The 21,947-nt window shown below is 41.7% G+C and overlaps 1 protein-coding gene across 3 annotated transcripts in view; it reads left to right on the top strand.

Annotated features, from left to right (window-relative positions):
• Positions 1-3,296: 3,296 nt before the first annotated feature.
• dgkb (diacylglycerol kinase beta) overlaps positions 3,297-21,947 on the top strand; it is an 87,575-nt gene continuing 68,924 nt past the window's right edge. The window contains exons 1-3 of one of the 3 annotated variants that reach the window (XM_011485842.3): positions 3,297-3,423; positions 11,821-12,028; positions 19,492-19,641. In XM_011485842.3, coding sequence (XP_011484144.1) covers positions 19,572-19,641 — 70 coding nt within the window. In that variant the 5' untranslated portion in view covers positions 3,297-3,423; positions 11,821-12,028; positions 19,492-19,571. Of the gene's footprint in view, positions 3,424-11,671; positions 12,029-19,491; positions 19,642-21,947 lie in introns of those variants that run through there. The other 2 variants (XR_002875030.1, XM_023964689.1) reach the window with 2 other exon arrangements.

Genomic DNA, 21,947 nt, shown 5'->3' with positions numbered 1-21,947 from the left:
TGCAAGCAAGCAGCAGATGTCCTCCTGGCACCCTACCCGCCAATTTTAACCGCACCTTAGACATTTAGGGCCCCTTGGTGTGGAGGGTGAGAGGACATCACTGTGAGTAATCAGGAGATGTCCCCTTAGTGCCCTACTCGCCAATTTTAACTGCACCCCCCTTAGTACACACACCCCTCCCCCTTCAATATATACATTCAAACATAAACACACACACATGCACACAAACACCCTCTCAAACACCCATACACGCACACACATTTTACAAGGAAGGTGGGACCTGGGTCCATCTGTCCCCTACCCCTTCCCTGGTGGGGGGTGCGGGCCCCTTGGCGATGGCGGCCGTGTCTCTTGGGTGCCGGCTCCCTGGGCCCGGCGGTGCTCTCTCCGCACGGTGGGGGGGTTCATATTACACCTGAGCCGGGGGTGTTCGTGTCCCTGGGGGGTGGGTCCTGGTCCTTGCCCCTGGGCGCTGGGCCCCGCCAAACTTCCAACATGGCCGAGCCTGGTCGGGCCATATTTATAACATCCCTTGTGGGCCGCCCTTTTTTCCCCGGGGTTCCCCCCTCCTGGGCGGGGGCGGCGGGCCCCTGCCTTGCTGCTACCTGGACCAACCGTGGGCCGGGTGGGTGGCTGCCTGGAGTGCGGAGCGGGTCTCCCTTGGGGGGTCCTGGCTCGTACCTGGGGTCGGGGCGGGGGGATGCCCGGAACTCCTGGGTGGTGGTGGGGTGCTCGTCTGGGGCTGTGGGCGTCCCTCTCCGGTGGGGCCCTGCGTTGGGCTCTTCCGGCGCGGCGGGGGGCTGCTTTCCTGGCTGGGCTGGGGCGGCGCTCTCTTTCCCTCTGCGCCTCCCTGCTCTCTGGCTCTGGGGGCCTCGCGGCGGTCCGGCTGGCCCTGGCCTGGGTGGCGGTCTTGGTCGCCCAGGGGGCGGTTGTTCCCTGCCTGTTCCTGTGTGGCGTAGGGGGAATTCCGGCTGCCGCTGCTGCTGCGGCGGGGGTATGGGTGTGGGGGTGGCTGGGCGCTCCTCCTCCTTCTTTTCACATTCCACCATCCATTTTAGAAGAACATAAACACTCACCTGAGCACAGGTGTTAGCTCACCTTTGCACTAATAGTTTGCATGATTGAATGAATGAAAGATTTCACACTAGTTGGTTTAAAGGCATAGGTATGCGTTCGTGAACACTATCTGTTTTGTGTGCATGTTGACATGTGGACATTTTTGCGGCTAGCAGGTGTGTTGATAATATTTGAGTGTGTGTGAACAGGCCCCGCCCTTTTTGTACTACATTTGAACCGTACCGTAACGATAAACAACCAGTAAACCTGTCTGCTCTATGCTGCTTCATGGTCTTACCCCCCTTCCCCTCCTATTATCACCCTCCTACCCCCCCCTCTCTCTAACGTCCCTCTCTCTTCTTCCCCTCTTTCCTTTTCCGTCCGGTCCAACACCAAAGATTTTCAAACATGATTGAAATTAATAAATTTTGGCCTCAATTACAAAAGGGGTTTATTCAGACATACCTTTGGTTTGTCTGAAGATGAATAACCCCTCTTGTTAAAATAAAATATGTCCAACACAAGAGGCCCTCAGCTCTCATCTGTTTGCCTAGCTGTTGGACAGGACAAGTTAAAAAAAAATAAATAAATAAAAAAAATAAATAAAATAAAATAAAATAACACAAGAGGTCTTCAGCTCTCATCTGTTTGCCCAGCTAATGAACAGGACAAGTTAAAAAAAAAGGATTTGAAAGTAAAAATAAAAATTTGAAAGCAAAAAAATAATTGAAAGCAAAGAAAAAGTATTTGAAAGCTGGTATTTAATAATTTCATTTGCAACTTAGAAAGTTTTGTTTGCAATGCGGTGGCGTAAATATCACTCCATAGGAAGTCTGCTGATGGAAGGAAGCTGGAGATCTGCCCCCCCCCCCTCCAGATCCTGAGTGGGAGTGAGGAACGCCTCGCAGCAGATGGAGCCACTGATGGACTCTGGATCCTCCTGTTGAATGTTTGGTTCTCCAAGACGTTCAAGTCCCAGCAGAGATGCTGCAGGGTCTGATAAAGGCTCTGAATTATTTAAGGAAAGATGGAACACAGTTGAAATATTTTATGCTTTCTCTTTACAGAAAAAAACATAAAAAATGAAATTGCTGTTGAAAGTTTTCTCTCCCTTTTTTTATTAATCCAAAGGCTTCAGTTGATCAAAAGTTTAACTCTGAATATTGATTTTATGTATTATTAGAAAAAAAAAATCCCATTTCCTTGTAAATAAAAAAAAGACAAAAATGTGAGGCAATAAAAGTGTATTTACTCAGGTTTTGAAATGATGCATACAATACACACTTAGGTCAGATTACATTAAATATAATGGTTAGTAACTAAAATCAAGTTTGACTATTTGCATAAAATGAGTGGGAAGAAGAGAATCTTTAAAACTCCACCTCTACTGAGAGATATCGATTAATCTGGAATCTGCAATTTCATGCATCACCACGAGGAGGCAGTGCATTAAAAATTGTGTTTAGTTTAACTCGGGGGGGTCAAATTCATTTTCACTGAGGGCCACATCAGCATAGCGGCTGTCCTCAAAGGGCCAGATATAACTTATACATGTAACTAAATGTAATGAAAAATAAGTGTAGCTACTCCTTAATGTTAAATAACTCGTTATTTAGTCATTATAATTTTTTAAAGTGATAATTACAGTTGCATAGAAAACATATGTTTGCTTGTTACTTTAGCATAAATCCTTTTACATTTGATTCTGTCAGGTTAGGTTATATGGACAGTGTTTAAGTCTTAATTTATAGTCGCCCAATCAGATATTTCAAGTCCGGACGCATGTGGTTCACCTGTATGTCTCAGAGGAAACTTGGTGCTTCTTGAGTGTCAAATGAGCAACAGTAAATATACTTAAATGTATAAATTACTTTTATTTTGTTACGTTTAATGATCAAATGTACAAATTTAGACTTTGATTTCCTCTTTAGTCTCTTTGGTTTAGTTATTGTTCCTTTAATCTGAAATTCTAAATTAAAAAACAAAAGAAACTTAGATTTATTCTAGATTTCTTTAATCCTTTAATATAATCTCATAAATGCAAATTTTAGAAATTTATACTGATTTTCTTTGAAGTTGTGTTTTAAATTTTTCAATAAATGATTCCCGGATTTGAAGAGACTTTTTGGGGATTTTCTTAAATGCAGGTACCACTCCGCGCCTCCAGGGGGCGCTCGTCAGCCGACAGACGCTTTATTGTCGTTTCTCCGCGCTGAGGCGTTAGCTTAGTTAGCTTCTTTTATTTCTAAAAACATTTGTAGCGAAGATAAAATGTGTAGTTTAACAGTTTTTTCCATGAAAATGTCGAAGACACAGAAAAGAAGAAAGACTCACATTTTAGTGGATGAGTCGAGACTTCATGTAAAGGTAAAAATTGTCAATTATTTTCGTATTTTTATCAATTAAACCAAATGTTCGACGAACTCAAAAACCTCATTCAGCTTTAGAAAGTACAACATTAACTTTAAGGGATTTTTTCCCCCTAAGGGAACATCTGTTATTAAAATTAATTAAAGCTTAATGTAAAGAAAAAAATACGCTAAAGTCATAATTAAAATGTTGTTTAATGTTTAATTTTTTTTAAATAAATAAATGTTTTGGTAATTTAGGACGTAAAGAACGAGGAAGACATTTGCTTTGTTTTCTGTCTCCACTTTAAAAATGTTTAAAAATGTGTTATTTAATGATTGTGCACGTGAAAGATACAGTGAGAGCCAGGATGACTATGCTAGTTTTTTTAAATTAACTTTATTGACAATAAACACATTTACAGAATAAATGGAATGCATCCAAAACGAGGCAACCACCATCCTTTTTGTTTGATTACTCAAAATAATTAAAGCAGAGGGGACATGGTTCTAATAATTCATGTATCCTCGAATTAATAGGACCATGTCCAAATTACTGAACCATGTCCAAATTTCCTCACTATTCCCGAATGCCTTAAAGAATTCAGTGCAGGACTTTAAGGTTTTAAGGTATTTTAAACACACGCTCGCCACTTTTTGTTTTCATTCTTTGTTTGATGGCAAAAATAATGCCACCCATTTGCTGAAATAAAAGCCTAATATATACAAACATAAAATATATTTATATACATTTTCTCCAAATGAGAATTAATTCAAATGCAATGCATTGTGGTCTATATTTGCCAATCTAGTAAAAATCATAAATGAACACTGGTTTTTCGCAGAGACTTGTGGGAAAAATTCCAGACCACGGGATTATGGAATTGAAGATTCCGACACCCCAAAGAAATAAGGAACGCTCAGTATAGTGAACTAAGTTCGGAGGAAATAATTTGGACACCTGATTTATTTATTTTTGTTACAAACTGTTGAACGGACCGTTAAAACAACATTTTTTGAGGCTAAATTTGAAATTAAAAGTTAAATAAATAAAACCACAACATTAAATGTAAAACCACACATAGAAGCTACTTTGTAAAGAGACGGAGGCAAATTCTGCTCTCAGGCTCAGATGATTGAATTTTTCTTGGTTTACTGCAGATCATTTTCAGTGTCTTTGCGTTCCTGTTTGTCGTACTCATCTGTGATGTGAATCATTTTGCTTCTCCTGTTTTCTGTCTTGAGACTGTAATAGATAATAGTTGTTTTTTGCCAGTACTGTAAGGGGCGACTCCTTCACAGCACAGCAGGCGTCTGGAGCCAGCTTTGTGGTTGTCATGGTAACAGCAGAAATTGACAGCCAGCTTGTTTTACCATTTCACTCAGAGGATGTGGACGAGCAGAAAACCCTTTCACATATTGCAAAATCTGTGAACTTGATTGTTAGGCTAAACATCTTGTTATAATGAAGCTGATGCTGATCAGACTCTCATCCAGCTTTACAGCCAAACATTCCCCTCTTGCTGATTGGGTAAGGAGGGTTTGTTGTGGGCCAATCAGAGGCAGACGACAAACATCCAGTGAAGGCAAATCTGGTGTCCACCAATGACAAGAACAAGACAAGAAATTAACCGTAGTAATGTTTCTGTTGCTAAAGAGTTTGTATTCTCATCAAACATCTTTTATTTAGGAAGACGGCTTTGTTGGCGACTCATTACTGTCAAAACTGCTAAATCCTTAAATTGAAACCATTAGATGTTCCTTTGTTTTTTTCCTTCTGTTTAAGTCTCTAACGTTCCTTCAGGAATCAGCAGCAGGCGTCTTTTCTGTGCATTTTCTTTTTCTCCGTTTGGGCCGATGGGAAGAAGGACGGAGTGTGATGTGTCACCGCGGAGCCACAGCATGACCGTGTGACTCATCCACAGATAATATACTTCAGTGCTCTGCGTGCAGCAGAATGAAAAGTGCCTCTGAACAAAACCGTGCATTCAACAACAAGCAATCAGCGCACATCTTTGTTTGTCTGAAGCCTCATAAACTGTAGAAATGCAGGAGCTGGATTGACCATATATAGAATTATGTTACTGGGATTAGATAAGACTTAATTTTTTTTTTTTATTATTTGTGCGATCAATCTACATGTTTCCTCTCTGATTTCCCTTACAATGCTTTCAGTTCCTATGCAGCACCAGCAGAGGGCAGTATGCGCTGGAGTTTCCTACATTATCAGTACGCTAGAGCGGATTAGCCGCCTTTAGATCAGCCTTTTATTAGCATTTTGGTGGCATGTGCACAGATGTGAAAGCAGCATCTCTGCAGATCCACATCAAAGCTCTAAGAAACAGGAGATCCTGCTCCACGAAAGGAGGTCCCTGGAGCTGAAGACTGACTCAAGTCTGCAACCTAAACTCCTAGCTACCACCTGAACTTTCTTTGGGTCTCCTCTTGTCATGAATCTCCAGAGCAGATCATCTTCCTCTACCTGACCCTGTCCTCTGCATCCTCTTCTGGCATTTACCATCTTCATTTCCTCCTTAAATAAATCTTCTTCTTCCTGTCTGACATCTGCAATCTTAGAATTACGGATATGTTTTTATCTCCAGCTGCTCCTCTGGTTTTATCTCAGGAAGATTTAATGGGAGAAGTTCCTTTCATCTGTCCTGTTTCTGACCCCATCCATCTCCACTCCACAAAGAAAACCCCCCTCTTCCTCAGTCACGCCCAGTTCTGCGGCCCGTGGTCAGAAAATACAGTAATACATAAATATTGAAATTATTTTGACAATAATTCAAATGTTTTGACTAACCAATAGGCTCAGACTGAAGTGAAGCTTCTTAAAGTGTCTTAAAGTAAAGGATGTGAGCGTGGCTGCAGGGCGAGGCTATTTTAGTGCCTTCAGATCTTTCTCTGATCTCAGTGTAGTAAAAGCCCCCAAAATAGAAAGTAGAGTGTGAAGCCCTGATGTGTGGACGCCCCCCCCCCCGTGACCTTATATAATGGGCCCACTCTGATGCTGCAGGCTTCACACACTCAGGCTGCTATTTATAGCTCGCAGGGCTAAAAGTGGGCTAGCATTGATGTGTGAGCTGTGGACAGTGGGGGGGTGGTGGGGGGTGGGGGGTTTGGCGCTTTTCTTTGACTGCCAGGAAACGTTCAAATGTCTCAGACTGTTGACGCTCTGCAGCCGTCTGCATCGAGCCGTGAATGCAAACTTCATTATTTTATACAAAAATAGACTTTTATTGGATAAACCAGAACTAAGAAACACTTATTTTATTTTTACTGTGTTGATATCAAGCTACGTTTGTCTTTGTTTTAACGAGGTGTTTAGGCTTGTTTAACACAAATGCAAATACTCTGTGAATGTTTCATCCAAACTATGGCCAAACAAAGAAACGTTTACTTGGGATAATCCACAAAAATGTAATTATTTGATCATAAATAATTTATTTGTCAGAAAATGTTTTGGGAGGAATACTCAGAAATGGGTCAGAATACCACTCTGGGGTTTCTTTTTGTGAGGAATGAACATGATAATACTCTTAAAAGCTCAAAAAAATGATTTTGCATGGTAAGGGCCCTTAAAGAAAAGTCAGGATTGTCGTCACTTTTCACCCACCAGACAAACCCAGTGGGGTGGAGTTTTGTAGCGGCCAGAGTCTATGTTAATGAGAAACTGAAATTTACGCGACAAATCTGATTTAACTTGTGGAGTTATTTTCCCCGTAATATCTAACATCAGAAACAAACATCATGACTGAATCTGTGTGTTTGTTGTTTTTACAGCCCGCTGAGCTAGCAGCTAGCTACTAACAGAAGGAGGTTCATTACGACCCTCGTCGTAAACGATTCCTGTAATTCAGTCGGGTTTCGATACGGGTTGTTAATCTTTTAACTAGCACACGTTAGCCCATTTCTTTCATTTTAGGAAGCTTTCTGACCAACACAACCTGCAGATTCGGTTTGATTAGTCTGACTTTCACACCTATATTTACTCTGTTATCACACAGACTTTCTGAAGGACATAAATCTAGAAACTTGCCGCTTAGGGACCGAAAAGATGACCGTAGTTATGATCACGGCCATCAGTGGTATTACTACCTGTTGCTTTAAATAATCCGTTTTTTTCTTTTTAAGCTGGAGCTCTTTTGTCAAGTTGTTTCTTTGTCCCCATCTTTTCTTTGTATTGTGTTGCTTGTTTTTGATGTTGTTGTTTTTTAAAAACTTTTTATTTAACTGGAAATACCACACACTCTTTAAACTATCGGTAGTCTTTAACTGTTGACACAGTCGATGTAGTTCCAATGGATTCTGAGGCCGAGAAGACCAGCGCTGCTCCGATATTTATCACTTTATTGTAGTGAGGTTTGTTAGCAACACAATTTACTGGAGAGAAAGTAGGAGACTACCACCCGAGCACTGAACCCGGGAGGCGTTGACTGAGAGTGTGAGGTGATGAGGACGGACAAGGCCGCGCCGATCTTCCTCATAGATGTTACCATGACCTCCGGATCACAAAAGATGATTCTCAAATCCACAAATACCCCAAAGCAGGAGACACGTCTGTGCTGACAGAATAGTTCAGATGATTGTTGTGTATGACAGTCAGAAGCACATCGTTTGACTCGTAGTGTCTTCATGACCAGGTCCATTTAGGTGGTAAACATATGCACCGTTCTTGACTGGAAGCAATAAGTCATGTTGGAGATGTGTTTTTTCTTTATTTCATAAGAAATTGAAGACTTCTCCTGTACTTTGAAAGCTTTTGTGTTTGCTGTTCTACTTATAGAGCCCCTCCTGGGGGCCATAAGTGCCAATTAACAACCACAGGCTGGGCAGACGACCAAAATTCCCCTCCCACACATTAACATTTCATCAACAGAACATCCTGAGGAGAACCAAACTCCTGCAGGGGGCTACTGTGGGACATCAGAATTAGAAAAATGTGCCCCCCCCATAAACATGTTCAGGGGTCCAGCTACACTGAAGGTTCAGCTGGTCTATAACAATTACACGACTAAGCGGCCAAACAGCGACACTCCTGAAAGACAAGCAGCCGTTCGTCTGAAAGGATGAGTTTAACCAGATTAGCAGCTACATTTCTGATGATTACATCCGTGTGATCAAGTCCAGTCGTCTCTCCTCTTACGTCGTCTGCTGAATGGCTCGTTTTAACACAGACTGGAAGGTTTTCCCCCCCAAACTGATCCAGAAAGGGAAGTAGGCTTCCACATCCTACTGCTTCGTAAAATCCCAAATGTTGATCATGCTTCCCTTTAGGGGAGCTCTTAATCTCAAACACATGGTGTGGACAATTACAGTCAATCTTGTTCTATTTCTATGAAGGAGATGAGATTTAAATATAGATTAATTTGTACATTTGGTCCAGTTAGTCTGACCTGTTTGTGTAATGATCTCATGACGATGGAGCTCTGACGCACTCTACCGACACGTGACGTCGTTACTCGGTGTCATACTCCCAAACAAATCACCTTTCATTTTTCCATTTGGGGTTATGTTTGGATGGATGGAGACACTTCAAAGTACCCCACCCCATCACAATGCCTCTACCATAGTTGAGTGTTCTTAAAACATTTGTCCCTGAAAGTCTGTTAGTTTGAGTCCAGATACCGGAGACTCTCCTTCTTCCTTTTCCGTCTCATCAGAACATTAGTCCAGAACTTTTGTGGTTCTTCTGTGTTCATGTTTCTCAGTGGCGTAGCGATAGATAGCGACACTGGCCTGATCAGACTCATGCAGATCAAAATTTCTTTCCGATGGAGATAGTTGGGTTATGCTGATTGTTGATCCGAACGTGTTGCATATAAACAGTTTATTCCTAACCCTGCTTCTTCCGTGTTCGTTCGGCAAAGAATGAAGCGCTGGCCGCACTGATTAAAAAAGCTATGGGCCAACCAACAGGCACTCAAGAATAACCATTAAAAATAAGAAAAGCATATTTAGAAGATCATCTCACTCTATGCCGCAGCTTTGTTTGTTTACAACGGAACTTACTATTTCTTCTTCTATAGTCTTTTCCGGAGAGTTCTGCGCATGCCCAAATGAGTTATTACGATCGAAATTGTGGCGTATGTAAACGTTTGTTATAATCGGATAAAGTTTTCTGCGCCCATGTACACAGTTCAATTCTTATCCGATCTTTGTTTGGATCAAAAATCGGATGAGACATAGCAACTGTGGCGGGATGAATGCAGGCTCATTAACTCAACGTTTAACCCAAATACATCACCTGTCCGGAACACTTATCAGCGTACCTTCATAGCCAACGCCTTCTTAGTAACCGCCTTGCAGCATGCCTTCGCCGTACCAGAGTAGCAAGTAGAAGGGTTGTACCTGACGTTGACAAAGAAATAGAAAGTTTATTCTGGCAAGGGTTGCAAAACGGAGGACTTCCATCATTCTTTCTCTCGTTACTTTGCCCCGACGTTGTAATTCTGGACTGAAGAAGTGTTTAGTCGTGTGTTTTTGTTGACAAGCTTTAGTTCAAATCAGAAAGGTCAGGTAGATGGTAGTCTGAATACAGACCATGAGCGAAGTTCAGGACTCGATCCAGACCAAATTAGAAGGACTCTGTTCGGACAAACAAACCTCTTCATTCTGAATAAACCCTAAGTGCTCTTTCAAAAGTATGCCAATGGACAGAAGAACAGTTCAGCAACACTGTTGACAGCACAGTAAACAAGAACAATCCAAAAATACATCAGCTTTCCAAGAAAAGGTAATTAATTCAGCAGAAATATTCACATTACACTGAAACCGTCAACACCACGATTCCTGAAGACGAGCAAAGCTACTCCTCTGCAGTAGATAAATGTCAAAGATACAGTAGAGTGAAAGGTCCATTGATGCCCTGCAGGTACCCTCTGCCAGCAACATGTGAGGGAGCTGTCAATACTGGAGCAGAACCCCCGCATGACCCACTCAGAGAGCCTGGAGGCAGCACTAAAACACAAGTGTTATTGGTAAACTGGTCAGCTACCACCTCAACACGTCAGCCACGTTTGGATCACTGTTCACTGATCTTTCCTGAAACTCGATTCATGCTGAGGCTTGTTGCTCTCATTAATAGTTTCTTCCCATGGGGTGGAAGGCCACACAGAAAGTGCCGGCAATGCAAAGGTTATCTAAAGGTTGGCTGGGATTAAATCCGGTGTTTGTATTTTCCAGGAACAAGTGCAGGTCTTTTTTCTTCCTTTAGGTTGATCAAAGAGTAAAATAGTTAGATACCTTCTTTATGACTTTTGCAGGGAGTTTTGGTTGTAAACCTTTAAACCTGCAGCACAAATGCAGTAAAAAAGAAAAACTTTTTATGCCCACTGACTAAATTCCATGCAGTTCTTCCGTCTTAATAAAACAAATGATCTTTTTAGCTTGAATCACATGTCTGATGCTGCTAACTGAATTAGATGGTCCAGAAATGTCCATGCTTACGTACAAGTAATGCTGGGGGTGAGGTCAACAATTTGTAAAGAAAAACCTGAGTCCTGGACATGGACTGATTTCTAAACATCTCATTCTTCTCTTCTGCCAAACTTGGACAGAAAAGCTCTTGTTCGGATCCGGAGTTTCAAACCTCTGGGAGCATAACTGCTGACTGAGGCCTCATTTAGCCCCACTCTACATCGCTGCCAATGAAATATTCAAAGAGTCAGAAGTGAATTGACTCTTATTGATGAAAGAAGAGCACACTTTACTCGTCAGCTTGAATTTAAAGAAACAGTTGAAAAACTAAAAGGCAGCATTTTTTTTTTGTCGTGTGCTATTTTGGTTCTATCCACCCATCCAACATCCCACCCATCCATCCATCCATTCATTCACCCGTTCGTCCGTCTGTCTGTCCATCCTTCCATCCATCCATCCATCCAGCAAGTTTTCATCTTAAGAACACATTGGAATCACAAATAGTCTTCGTAAAATGTTCATATTTATTTGGTTATGACTTCAGCAAATGGGTGACGTCATATTTGACGTCTAAAAAATAAAGTACTGAGCATGTGACTGCATTGAAATCCAGAGAATTGGATAGTCCTGTACTACATGGTCATTTAGTGAGCGTATCTAGTCAGAGTCCACAGTGTGAATTGCTGACTAAGGTATTCATCCTTGTTTTTCATTCAGTATTTTTCTTCCTCTTAGTCTAATTTCTGTTTAAACGGCTTACTTCTGCCGTCGTGTGTGAGTGACGTTGCACTCTTGGAAATGGCTTGAAAGAGGAGAGTTAAATCTGGGGGGAGTAGGACCTCAGGCTGCGTAGATGTGGGAGGGGACGACGAACTCCGGAGCAGCAGAGGGGAGGGATGGAGGGATGTGACGTGAGAGAGCGGGAGTATGGAAACTGATGTCTGCAGGCTGAACCGCGTTGGATAATCCTCCCTCTCCTCTCCCTCTGTGTCAGCACCTCACATTCCCGGTGATGCCGCTCTGAGCAGACGCCGCCGGAGGAGAAGCAGCGGAAAGCTGCAGCCCATCACAAACACCCGCCTGCCCCGCAGCCGGGGGAAGATTCAGCGACGGACACGACGGAAATGTAAGAGATCTGCAAACATCTGCCTGGACGACTCCTCCCTCATCGCTCCTGGTGTTTATCTCCATCGCTGCAGCAGGTGAGCAGCATGTTAATGTGTGTGCTCATTTACTCACCATGCAGCCACCACCTACTGTCATGGATGCGCACGTAACCCACGGTTTGCGTCCTCGCTGCATCGCTGGGGAGGATGTGGTGACATTTGCAGAGCTGCATGCAGGGTGTTTGTGAGGATGCACTGCAGTCATTTGAGCGCACAGCAGGTATACAGCTCACCTGCTGCAGGCTGCTATAGTTTGGAAATCCCTCTTTTTTGCTTTGGGGCACATCAGAGTTTGATTCCCTCATACTCATCGCTCAAGGGGCAGATCATAGTGTTTGTTGTTGCTCCAAATATTTCTAAAGATTTGTGTCACTGTGTGCAAGAATGAAAACGTCACAGTTCTTGTTGTCATGAGTTGTAATTCTGGGCTGTGAGTGGGTTGAAGAAATCGACAAAGAAAATGTAGCATCAGAAAAAAACAAACAATTTTTTTTTTTTTTTTAACTTGTCCTGTCCAACAGCTGGGCAGACAGATGAGAGCTGAGGGCCTCTTGTGTTGGACATATTTTACTTTAACAAGAGGGGTTATTAATCTTCAGACAAACCAAAGGTATGTCTGAATAAACCCCTTTTGGAATCAAGGCCAAACTTTATTCATTTTAATCATATTTGAAAATCTTTTGTGTTGGACCGGGCAGAAAAAGAAAGGAGGGAAGAAAAGAGAGGGATGTTAGAGAGAGGGGGATAGGAGGGTGATCATAGGAGGAGGGGGGGGTTGTCAAACCATGAAGCACCATAAAGCAACAGGTTTCTGGATGGTTATCCTCATTACAGTGAGGTTCAGATGTAATACAGGTCTATAAGGGCGGGGCCTGTCCACACACTCAAATGTTATAAACATACATGTTGGGTCCAAAAAATATTCCCATGTCATCATGTAAACAATACAAATAATATTCACACAGGCATACTTATGCATTCAGACCAACTAGTGTGAGATATTTCATTCAACCACGCAGAGTATTAGTGCAAAGGTGAGTTAACACCTGTGTTCAGGTGAGTGTTTATGTTCTTCTAAAATGGATGATGGAATGTAAAAAGGAGGGAGAGTGTCCAGCCATCCCCACACCAAGACCCCCGCCACAGCAGCTAGAACCCCCCAACGCCACACGGCAGCAGGTAGAGAACAACCGCCCCCCGGGCGATCACATCCGCCACTCAGGCCAGGGCCAGCAGGACCGCCACGGGGCCGCCAGAACCAGAGATCAGGGAGGCATGGGGGGGGGGACACAGAGTGCAGCTCCGGCCCAACTACCAAGTTGTTTTAATGCAGTCGTTTTTTTTCCTTCTCAATGTAAAATGCAAAAGAAAAGGCCAAGAAAAATCATTTAATCCACACTCTAAATTTAAGACTGTATTCCAAAAATATCCAGAGTTAAGAGCAAACAGATGCTAAATAATAATTTTTCTGCACACTCCAATGTAATGATGGGGAAGGGGGACAGTAAAGACGGTAACTTCCTTCTCTGCTCAACTTTGAGAGTAGGATAGTCTGGTGGATTTGTTTGGGTTTGGGTTCCTTCAGTCAGTCTGGTTTACGTTCACATTAGTTCACCAGACTTGGTTTGACTGAATTGGAAATGCATTACGACGCACGCGGGGCTGGTTTGATGCTGCTGAAGTTATTCAAGCTATAAACTGACCAATAAGGTGCCTCTATAAAAGTGGGTGGAAACCCGCTGGCTCGTATCACAGTAACACTAAAGTCTGGGTATAAATGGGCTTCAGAGGACAAACCAAAACCGAACAGACAAAACACGAGGTGAAGTAGATCCACGGTTAGATTTTCTAACAAAGTGCTTTTGTAGAAAGGCTGGTGTGCAAACAAAGCAAAACCCTTCTTTGGTTGCTACTTATGTAAATGGTAAATGGTGTATACTTATATCGCGCTTTTCTACCCTGCTTTAAAGCCCAAAGCCTCAAATCTCTGGATTTTTCTTCCACTCAACTTGACGTACTGCGTTAGTGCTGCTTCCCCGCTTTAGCTTGTCCTGTTAAAAGTCCATGTTGTTTCACGCTGTTGCAGAAACACACCAGGGTTCACTTGCATGTGGACCTAGCCTTCATATTTAAGGTGGACCTGACTGCATTTGTTTAACCCTTTAACACCCAAACATCACACGATCTTTGACTTACCGTACTGTAAATCCTCAGTAATTTACACGATCAACCTAAATCAGCTGATTCTGACTTTACTCGTGTGAAGCGTTGCATATCAGGAGCTCTGTGAAATCCTAGACACTGTGGCACATAGCGACCTCAAAGGGGTGTCCTTTTGTTAGAAGACCATCCTTGTTACTGAGGCACTTTATTTTGAATATCTAGCTGATTCTTTCAGACCAAAAAGGAGGTTTATGGATGAAGGACGACATGAAGGTAGCTGGAGTTGGAGGAGAGGATGCAGGAGACGGGGTTAGACGGAGGAAGCTGATTCGCTGTGGCGACCCCTGAAGGGAAAAGAGAAAAGGAAATTCTTTCGGGTTAAGAACCTGCAGGTTTTGTTCCCTCAAAGTCTGAGGATCTGCTTCAGTTTATGTTTTGTCTGGTCTGTCGTGGATTTGCTGAAGAGTTTTAAATCAAAGTTGTCCTCTGAAGCCCATTTTACTTAATCCCCAGATTTATGTGGAGGAGTTTTTCCCCCACCAGGGCTGAGCACTAAACCTACGTTTTCTCTTGATAGGATTTCTTTTAACACCAAAGTTTATCTTCATGATGTTTTTCTAACTGTGCACAAATGAATTTCCCTATTTTACAAGCTGACTGGGATGTGGAGATTCTTCTAGCAGCCATGCTGGCAAAGACCTTCAGGTTGATAGTCGTGCATGAATGTAAATATTTTTGTCCTTAGTTGACCACCGTATTTTCCGAACTATAGGATTTACGGATTATGAAGCACACCATCCATGAATGGTCTATTCTCATATTTAGGTCCTATTATATAAGGCATATTGAACCTTAAGTGAGACAAAAGAGTCAGAGAAAAGAATGTCAGACTTGAATAATATTGATCCCAGTAATTCCAGAACTTGTTTGTGACAGGCCAGCTACGTTAGCTTCGTTAGCTACGTTAGCTGCACTACTAGCACTAGAAAAACGTTACTGTGACCACGCTAACTGTCAGCCTTGTCAGGAACACTGTTAAAAACACAGTCTGACATCCATACATGTTAGCAGCGTTTTCACAATGACACCCAAACTGGTTTGCAACTTCTAACAAAATAAAAAACAGACTGACATTTTGACGGAGCGCCGTGTGCCTCTAAAGATCGCCTTGACAAATACATATGAAGGCAGTCTGGATTATAATTATAAAACTGTTGTTTTTTTAACAAAAAAAAAATGAAGGCTCCTTCGATTAATGGGTTTTTGTGAAGCTACATTTGCTTAAAAAGGATTATTGTTGAATAGAGATGATTTTCTATAGATTTAAAACACACTGCAGAAACATGTTTGTCTTTTAGGATGATTTTTATTTTAATTAAACACTGCTTGTACACATTTGTTTTCTTTTTTTTTAATGAATAACTTTCAGCTTTTAATATGTTTATTTTTTAATTATAAACAATTAGATATTTCTTAACTCTATACCTTTTAAAAAACAAAAAATCAGAGATATATCTCGTTTAGTGTTCACCCGAATGCGGTTGAGTTTATTTCTCATAGGTTTGTTGACTTCTTTGTTATTCCTGCTGTTGCTGTTCATGCATAACTTTTTTTTGACATGAAATAAACGTCCACTTGTTGATCCAGGCTTTTAGTCTCCTGTAATTGAGTCTAATGCGTCACTGGGCAGAGGACACACACGTAAACACAATTGCACACATAAACACAACCACACGGATGTGCCTGGGTTGAAGCTGCTCCAACATACCATTAATTCTTCTCTTCACAACAAAAGGAAAACAAGCTCTTCTACATTTTATCAGCAGAAATGCCTCCTGGGAGCTGCTGTGCTCCTCTGCAGGACCCCTCAGTGTGTTTGCATTGACCTGATAATTGGTGCTTTTATCAAATGACAAGGATGGGATGCAGTTAGGATGCAAATGACGGCAGACGTTTTTGTGTTTGCAGAAGTGCATTGTCCTTCCGTAAATGTCCTGCAGCCTCTACAGTTGTTTCATTAAGTAAAAGCTACTTCAGTTCAAAAGTACAAATGCAAAAAGAACAAACATTAGGAGGTTGGACTCGACAAAGGACATCATCGTTTTCTCAACATGGTATCGTCTCCAGTTCTTTTTTCTTGGCGCAGCACTGATGGCGCCTTTAATGTGACTCCTTTCTCAAGTCATAAAGGGGGCCTCCACTTTAGTTTTAGTGATGCTTCTCCCTAAACGGATACGCTGCTGTTCTGAAGACATTTTCTGAGGACTCCATCAGCCGTAAAATTTCTGTTTTTTAGACGGATTTAGTCGGATCATTTGTCCAGTTTGTGCTGTACTCTTGTGAGCAGAAGCTCTCTTCGTAAATCCACATGCAGCTCCATGCTGCAAACATGTTTTCTAATTTCCCCGCCGACGCAGCAACAGTTTTCACGCGGCGCACGTCCCCCTAACCCTTATCCTTTGGATTCATGCTCTAAAAAAACTGTTTGTTTTATGGGTGAATGACTGATGGATTACTAATATTACAACACAAATGTGGCTGCGTCAGTGACACGGTGCACTATTTGAATAATAAATGGGCTTTAGAAAGAGGAAAGGATGCTAAAAGCTGCTAGATGGAGGATATGAAGTGGATTCTTTGAACTTCTTTTCAAACTGGATTTATAACAAGTTTTTAGGAGTTTTTAAAATGTATTCAGTCCTTTTATTTCTTTTGTTTATTAACATTTTACACTTAATTTAAAATGTTAGCAGCGCTCAGAGTTTCTAAAGCTTTCTTTTGTTTTTGTTTTTAAGTAAAGACCCGCTCCGCAGAAAATATGTCCTAGAAAACAACAGTTTTTTAAAAAGTTTACACTAAAAACTGTATTATTATAGCTAAAAGACAGAAGCGGAAAATAAAGCTTTTGCTTAAGCAACCACCACCAAAGTTGTGTTGACCTTTGACCTCGGGAAGAGTCCGCCATCCTGAATAAAAACAAAATCATCTTTAGTACCAGAAACTAATTTAACCTTCTCCTGGGGATTTTAACCTATTGCCCTCTGACTCCTGGAGCATCGGTGGGAAAGAAATGCTGGAATCAGAAGTTTGTAGATTTTAAACAACATTGGCTCAGTCTAGGGTTGGGCGATGTCCCCTAAATTGGCCGTTGACGATGTTTGCCGTCAACCATCGGGATGGACGATGACATCGTCGGGGGGGGTTATTTTTACATTTTTCCTTCTTATATAACTGCTATTCGTTATTTTGCTTTTTTCATTTTATTTCCCAACTAATGGTTAATCCGCGATGATCCAGTATAAACTGAGGGAAGTGACTTTAACAAAAAAAGTAACAAACAAAATATAAAGAAGTAGTCCGCTCCCGCACTTAACTAGCGAAGTGGACCGGCGGAGTGCGGATTTACAGCTTTGTGTTTGAGGGGGAGGGGGGGGGGTACATGAGCGGTATGTGTGGGAGATTTAGGACTGCGATCCGTCCCGCAGCTCTAGGGGTACAAGCAACCGAACTCAGAACCGGGTCTAAAAGTGTGTCTGAGCACAGCTCGGATCGTCAGCAGACACACAGCGGTTTGAGCTTCAAAGCAGAAATGTCGCTCAGTCCTTAGAAAACATTCAAACAATCACGTGGATTTGTGTTCCCAGTCGTGTCCCGACTAAATAAAGGCTGATGTTGTTCACAGCATGCAGCGCCACCCAAAGCTAATGTTGTTAGCCCGTGTGTTAGCATACTGCTAATCCTGGCTACGTTCAGAAAAAGCACTGACCACACGGATTAAAATTCAAATGATGAGCAAAGAGGTGTTTCATAATAACCGTAACATTATTAAAAGCACGTTTAGAAGATCGTCTCGTATTTTACCGAGCTGACATGTCAATATATATAGCCGCTCGGCGCTGTTATCGTTTTGTATTGAATTGTCATATTCAATAAAGTTGGGGGAAAAAAGCCGCTCGGCGGAAGTTGTATCCCTTTCCGGTTTTCAAACTGCGCATGTGCGAATACTGCGCGTGTGCGAATGATTTATTCCGACCGAAATTGTGACCTTAGTGAACGTTTTTATATTCTGAAAACATTTTTCTGGGCCCATCTACACGGTTGGATTCTAATCCGGCCATTGATCCCATCAAGATATTTTGTACATGTAACCGCGGCTTATGGTGTCGACGCGCAACGTGGCGGGGGCGTGGCATCACGATGGTGGTCTCTCCATCGGGATGTCAGTCACCCATCACGATGGACGATGATCCATCGGCACAACCCTAGCTCAGTCTGAACAAAAAATATAACTTATGAAATGAACGTATTAGAAATGTGGCTAACGAAAAACCTTAGTTGCCAAAGAAATACAGAATTTACTTTCCTGATACTTCTAAAAATTACGGAGACCCCCAGACGATCAGAACATCAAACAGTTGCTATGGAGATAAAACCAACAGAAAAACTGCCATTTTGGTTTCTTTATTAATATTATTTGTCTTGTGCTGACCGGGGTGGCAGGGGCAGAGGGGGACAGTCGCTCAGTCACTGGGGGCAGTATCCACATTTTTTCTAAAATCTTGAAGCTTTTTCTTTCTCCCAGACTCCATCTGAACCAGCTGAATGAGAGGAAATCCTTTCAAAAATTCAAATTCTTTGTACTTTTCCTCTGAAACTGCTCAGCGACTGCCTGCCCAGTCCAATGAATCAATCTTCCAATTGACTGGTCAGCAGGAAAGCCTGTGTGGAGACTTTTTCTTCCAGCAGCAGATAAAAAAAAAACACAGACGTTCTGAGACTAATGAGGCTCTGCCAATGAATGAATGAAAGCCATGGACTGGCTGGAGTTTAATAACCCACCGGATCATCTCGGAATTTGTTTTGGACTTTTATTTGTTCTACAAGTTCAAAGAGATTAAAGAGACATGACACATAGACATCATTATATAGAATTCATAAGTAAGAGTCATTAACAGCATTGCTAATACTTGTGAGTTTTCTGCAGTCGTCAGAAAAACCGAAATGAGTTTTTTAATGTGACTGTAATGGTATTGAAATGACTCCCTTTGGTTTGTTTTTTAAGAAACTTGTTAACTTTTAAAATGGTCATCAAGAAAAGAGAAACACTGGAGCAAAATCAGGAGATGTACTTAAAAAAGAGACTAAAATGTTTGTTTCCGTCCTGTTCTTGTTGTGTGTCACGATTACAGCAGCTTTGCTGCCACAATTAGACAAAACAAACCCTAACGGCGTCTCCAGCTCCATGTTTTCTATCACACCTTTCTCTTCTTTTGCTCTAAAAGCCTAAAAGAACAAAGTCGATGTTGCTAATGGAGCTTGTTTTCTGGTGTTTTCAGTGTAGGCGCCCCCTCCCACCACCGCCGCCAACCTTACACGTGTGGGTGTCCAGAGAGTGCCGAGAGGACCCGGAGACGCCATGAACAGCCAGGACAAGTGGGTCACGCTGACCCCTGCTGAATTCGCTTTGCTGCAGGAGTACACTCAGTGTGAGTCAGGAGGGTCTCTCTGCCTTATTATCTTCTGTTCCTCTAACAGGATCATTTGGGTTGTTTTTTTTTTTCACAAGAAAAGATTCAAACCAAACAACTTTGTTTATGAGCTTCATACATTCTGCACAAGAAACTGTATGAAAGGACAAAAGCAGGTGATGGACAAATAAGAAAAGCTCCTTCAATCAGACCAGCTACTGCAACAAAACAAACAAAAAAAATCATTTCATTTCATATTAGCCCAGGTTTTATAATACTTATAAGGTAAGAGATTATTTTCAGACCAGTAAAAGTATAATATGCAAATATAAACCAGCTTTATTTCAATGAAATGATTCCACAAAATAATATTTCTATGGTAACAGAAAAATACAAAGAAAAAAGACACAAATAAAAATACTAAGATAAAACTGATTAAACTGATTTAAGATATTCAGTCATAAATGGATTGGAAATTGAAGAAAACAAACCAAAAAAAGATGTAATTTCCCTGACATTGTAATGATAAAACAGGAATGGAGTTATTCTCAAGAAATACACTACTCACATTAAATTTAGGATGTTGTTCTTTTCATATTTGTTTCACCAAATGTTGACATTGATGAAACATTGAAAAGGTTCTTCTTTTAGAATTTTGGGGTTTTGGCTCCAATATGTAAAACACCTTCTACACATTGAGACCATGTGGAAAACACAAAATGAAATGTGTTCGTCACCCCAATACAACCCCCTCCCAAAGACAATCCCTAACTTATCACATATATTCATTTGAAGATATCACAAAAGGACGTTTTCTGAAGCTTTGCTCTGGTGATTTTGGTCTAAAGAACGAACAGCTTCAGTGCCTTTAATTATCCTACATGTTACCACAAAGCAAACACTCACAGACAGTCTCTGTGCAACACGAACCAATGAAATTACTCTTAGCTAGCATCAAACACTCAAGCCAGCAATGACAAATAGGGCAGTGTAAACCTCAGCCGGGCTTCAACAATAACTTTGTCTTCTCCTAAAGCAGTTCCTCTGCGCTCCGGACCGCACGACTTCCAGTTTACGGGTGATGTGTTTACCAGAATGTGCTCTGGATGCCCAGAGTTTACGTTACGCCTGGAGATGTTGAAACAATCCATCACCTGAAATGGTTGCTGGAATGGAAAAGATGACGCTACCTGGGAAAGGAACTTTTCACAACCCACACACACTCAATTAGACTGAAAGAAAAAGCAAAAATAAAATCAACAATTTCTTGGCAGAAAAGGGGTTTTTTATTCAACATTTAACTATCGGCGAGCTGCTCTTCTGTCACTAAAAGGCAGCTGGATATATGTCACATCTATTTAAGAGCTATTTTAGTCACTACCTCCGTTATTGCTATTCAGAGCAGAGACTATAATTCTCAATAATTAATGCCTTGGATCTCGTGGAGCCATGTTTCTCTTGGACAAGCCTTTTCTTTTTCTTTTTTCTCTCTAATTGCTCTAAATCTTTCCTAACATTGAGCTTTACTTTTTCTTTTACGGAGCCCCCCTCCTCTATTTGCCTTCTGCATGTGATGTCTTGCACATGAAGGCACTCTGCAGACACTTTTTGGTATCATTTCTGCCGCCGCGGGTCATTAAAGCTGCTGCTCCCTGAGCTGTAACAAGGAACACCTAATCACCTCGGCTGGCATGGACTCACTGCATCGCTCTCCTCTTTCTCATTAACAGAAACATTCATAACGTTTTAATAGCTTTTGCAGGAGAACATCTAACCGCGCTTTTACAGCTCCTCTGATATGTCTGTGGGGAGCAGAGGCGTCCTTTATCTTTAAAGGTAAAGAGGATCATTTGGCAAAGAAATGTGGTGATGGGGAGCACTTAAGAACACAAAAATGACCACAAACTGTATGATAACAACAAAATCTGGCAACAAGCAAAGGGAGGCAGAGGGAACAGATGCTTAGTTACAAAACCTCTCTATCCAAGTTGATTGTTACGCCTGAGAAATTAACTACAAATTCTGAAATCAGGGACTGCACGGTGGTGTAGTGGAAGATCCAGAATCACACCACAGCGTGTTACATGTTCTCTTCATACATGTGTGGGTTTTCTCCAGCTGTCTTCCACCGTCCAGTTAACCTTCATGGGTCTTATACGTCTCCTGCATATTTTTTAACTTTGACTTTGACTGTTTGGACACTTAAAAAAAACATAGTTATCCTAACCTTTCTGTATAACATCATTATAATTTGGCATTGCACACATTTGCACACAATAAAAAGGTTACTACTACTATTTCTAAACATTTTTGGTTTCACCACA

Source organism: Oryzias latipes, chromosome 16 (genome assembly GCF_002234675.1).
Source record: "Oryzias latipes chromosome 16, ASM223467v1".
Classification (NCBI taxonomy): Eukaryota; Metazoa; Chordata; class Actinopteri; order Beloniformes; family Adrianichthyidae; genus Oryzias; species Oryzias latipes.
The sequence above is the reverse complement of the archived record's forward strand: the minus strand, read 5'-3'. Positions and strand labels throughout refer to the sequence as shown.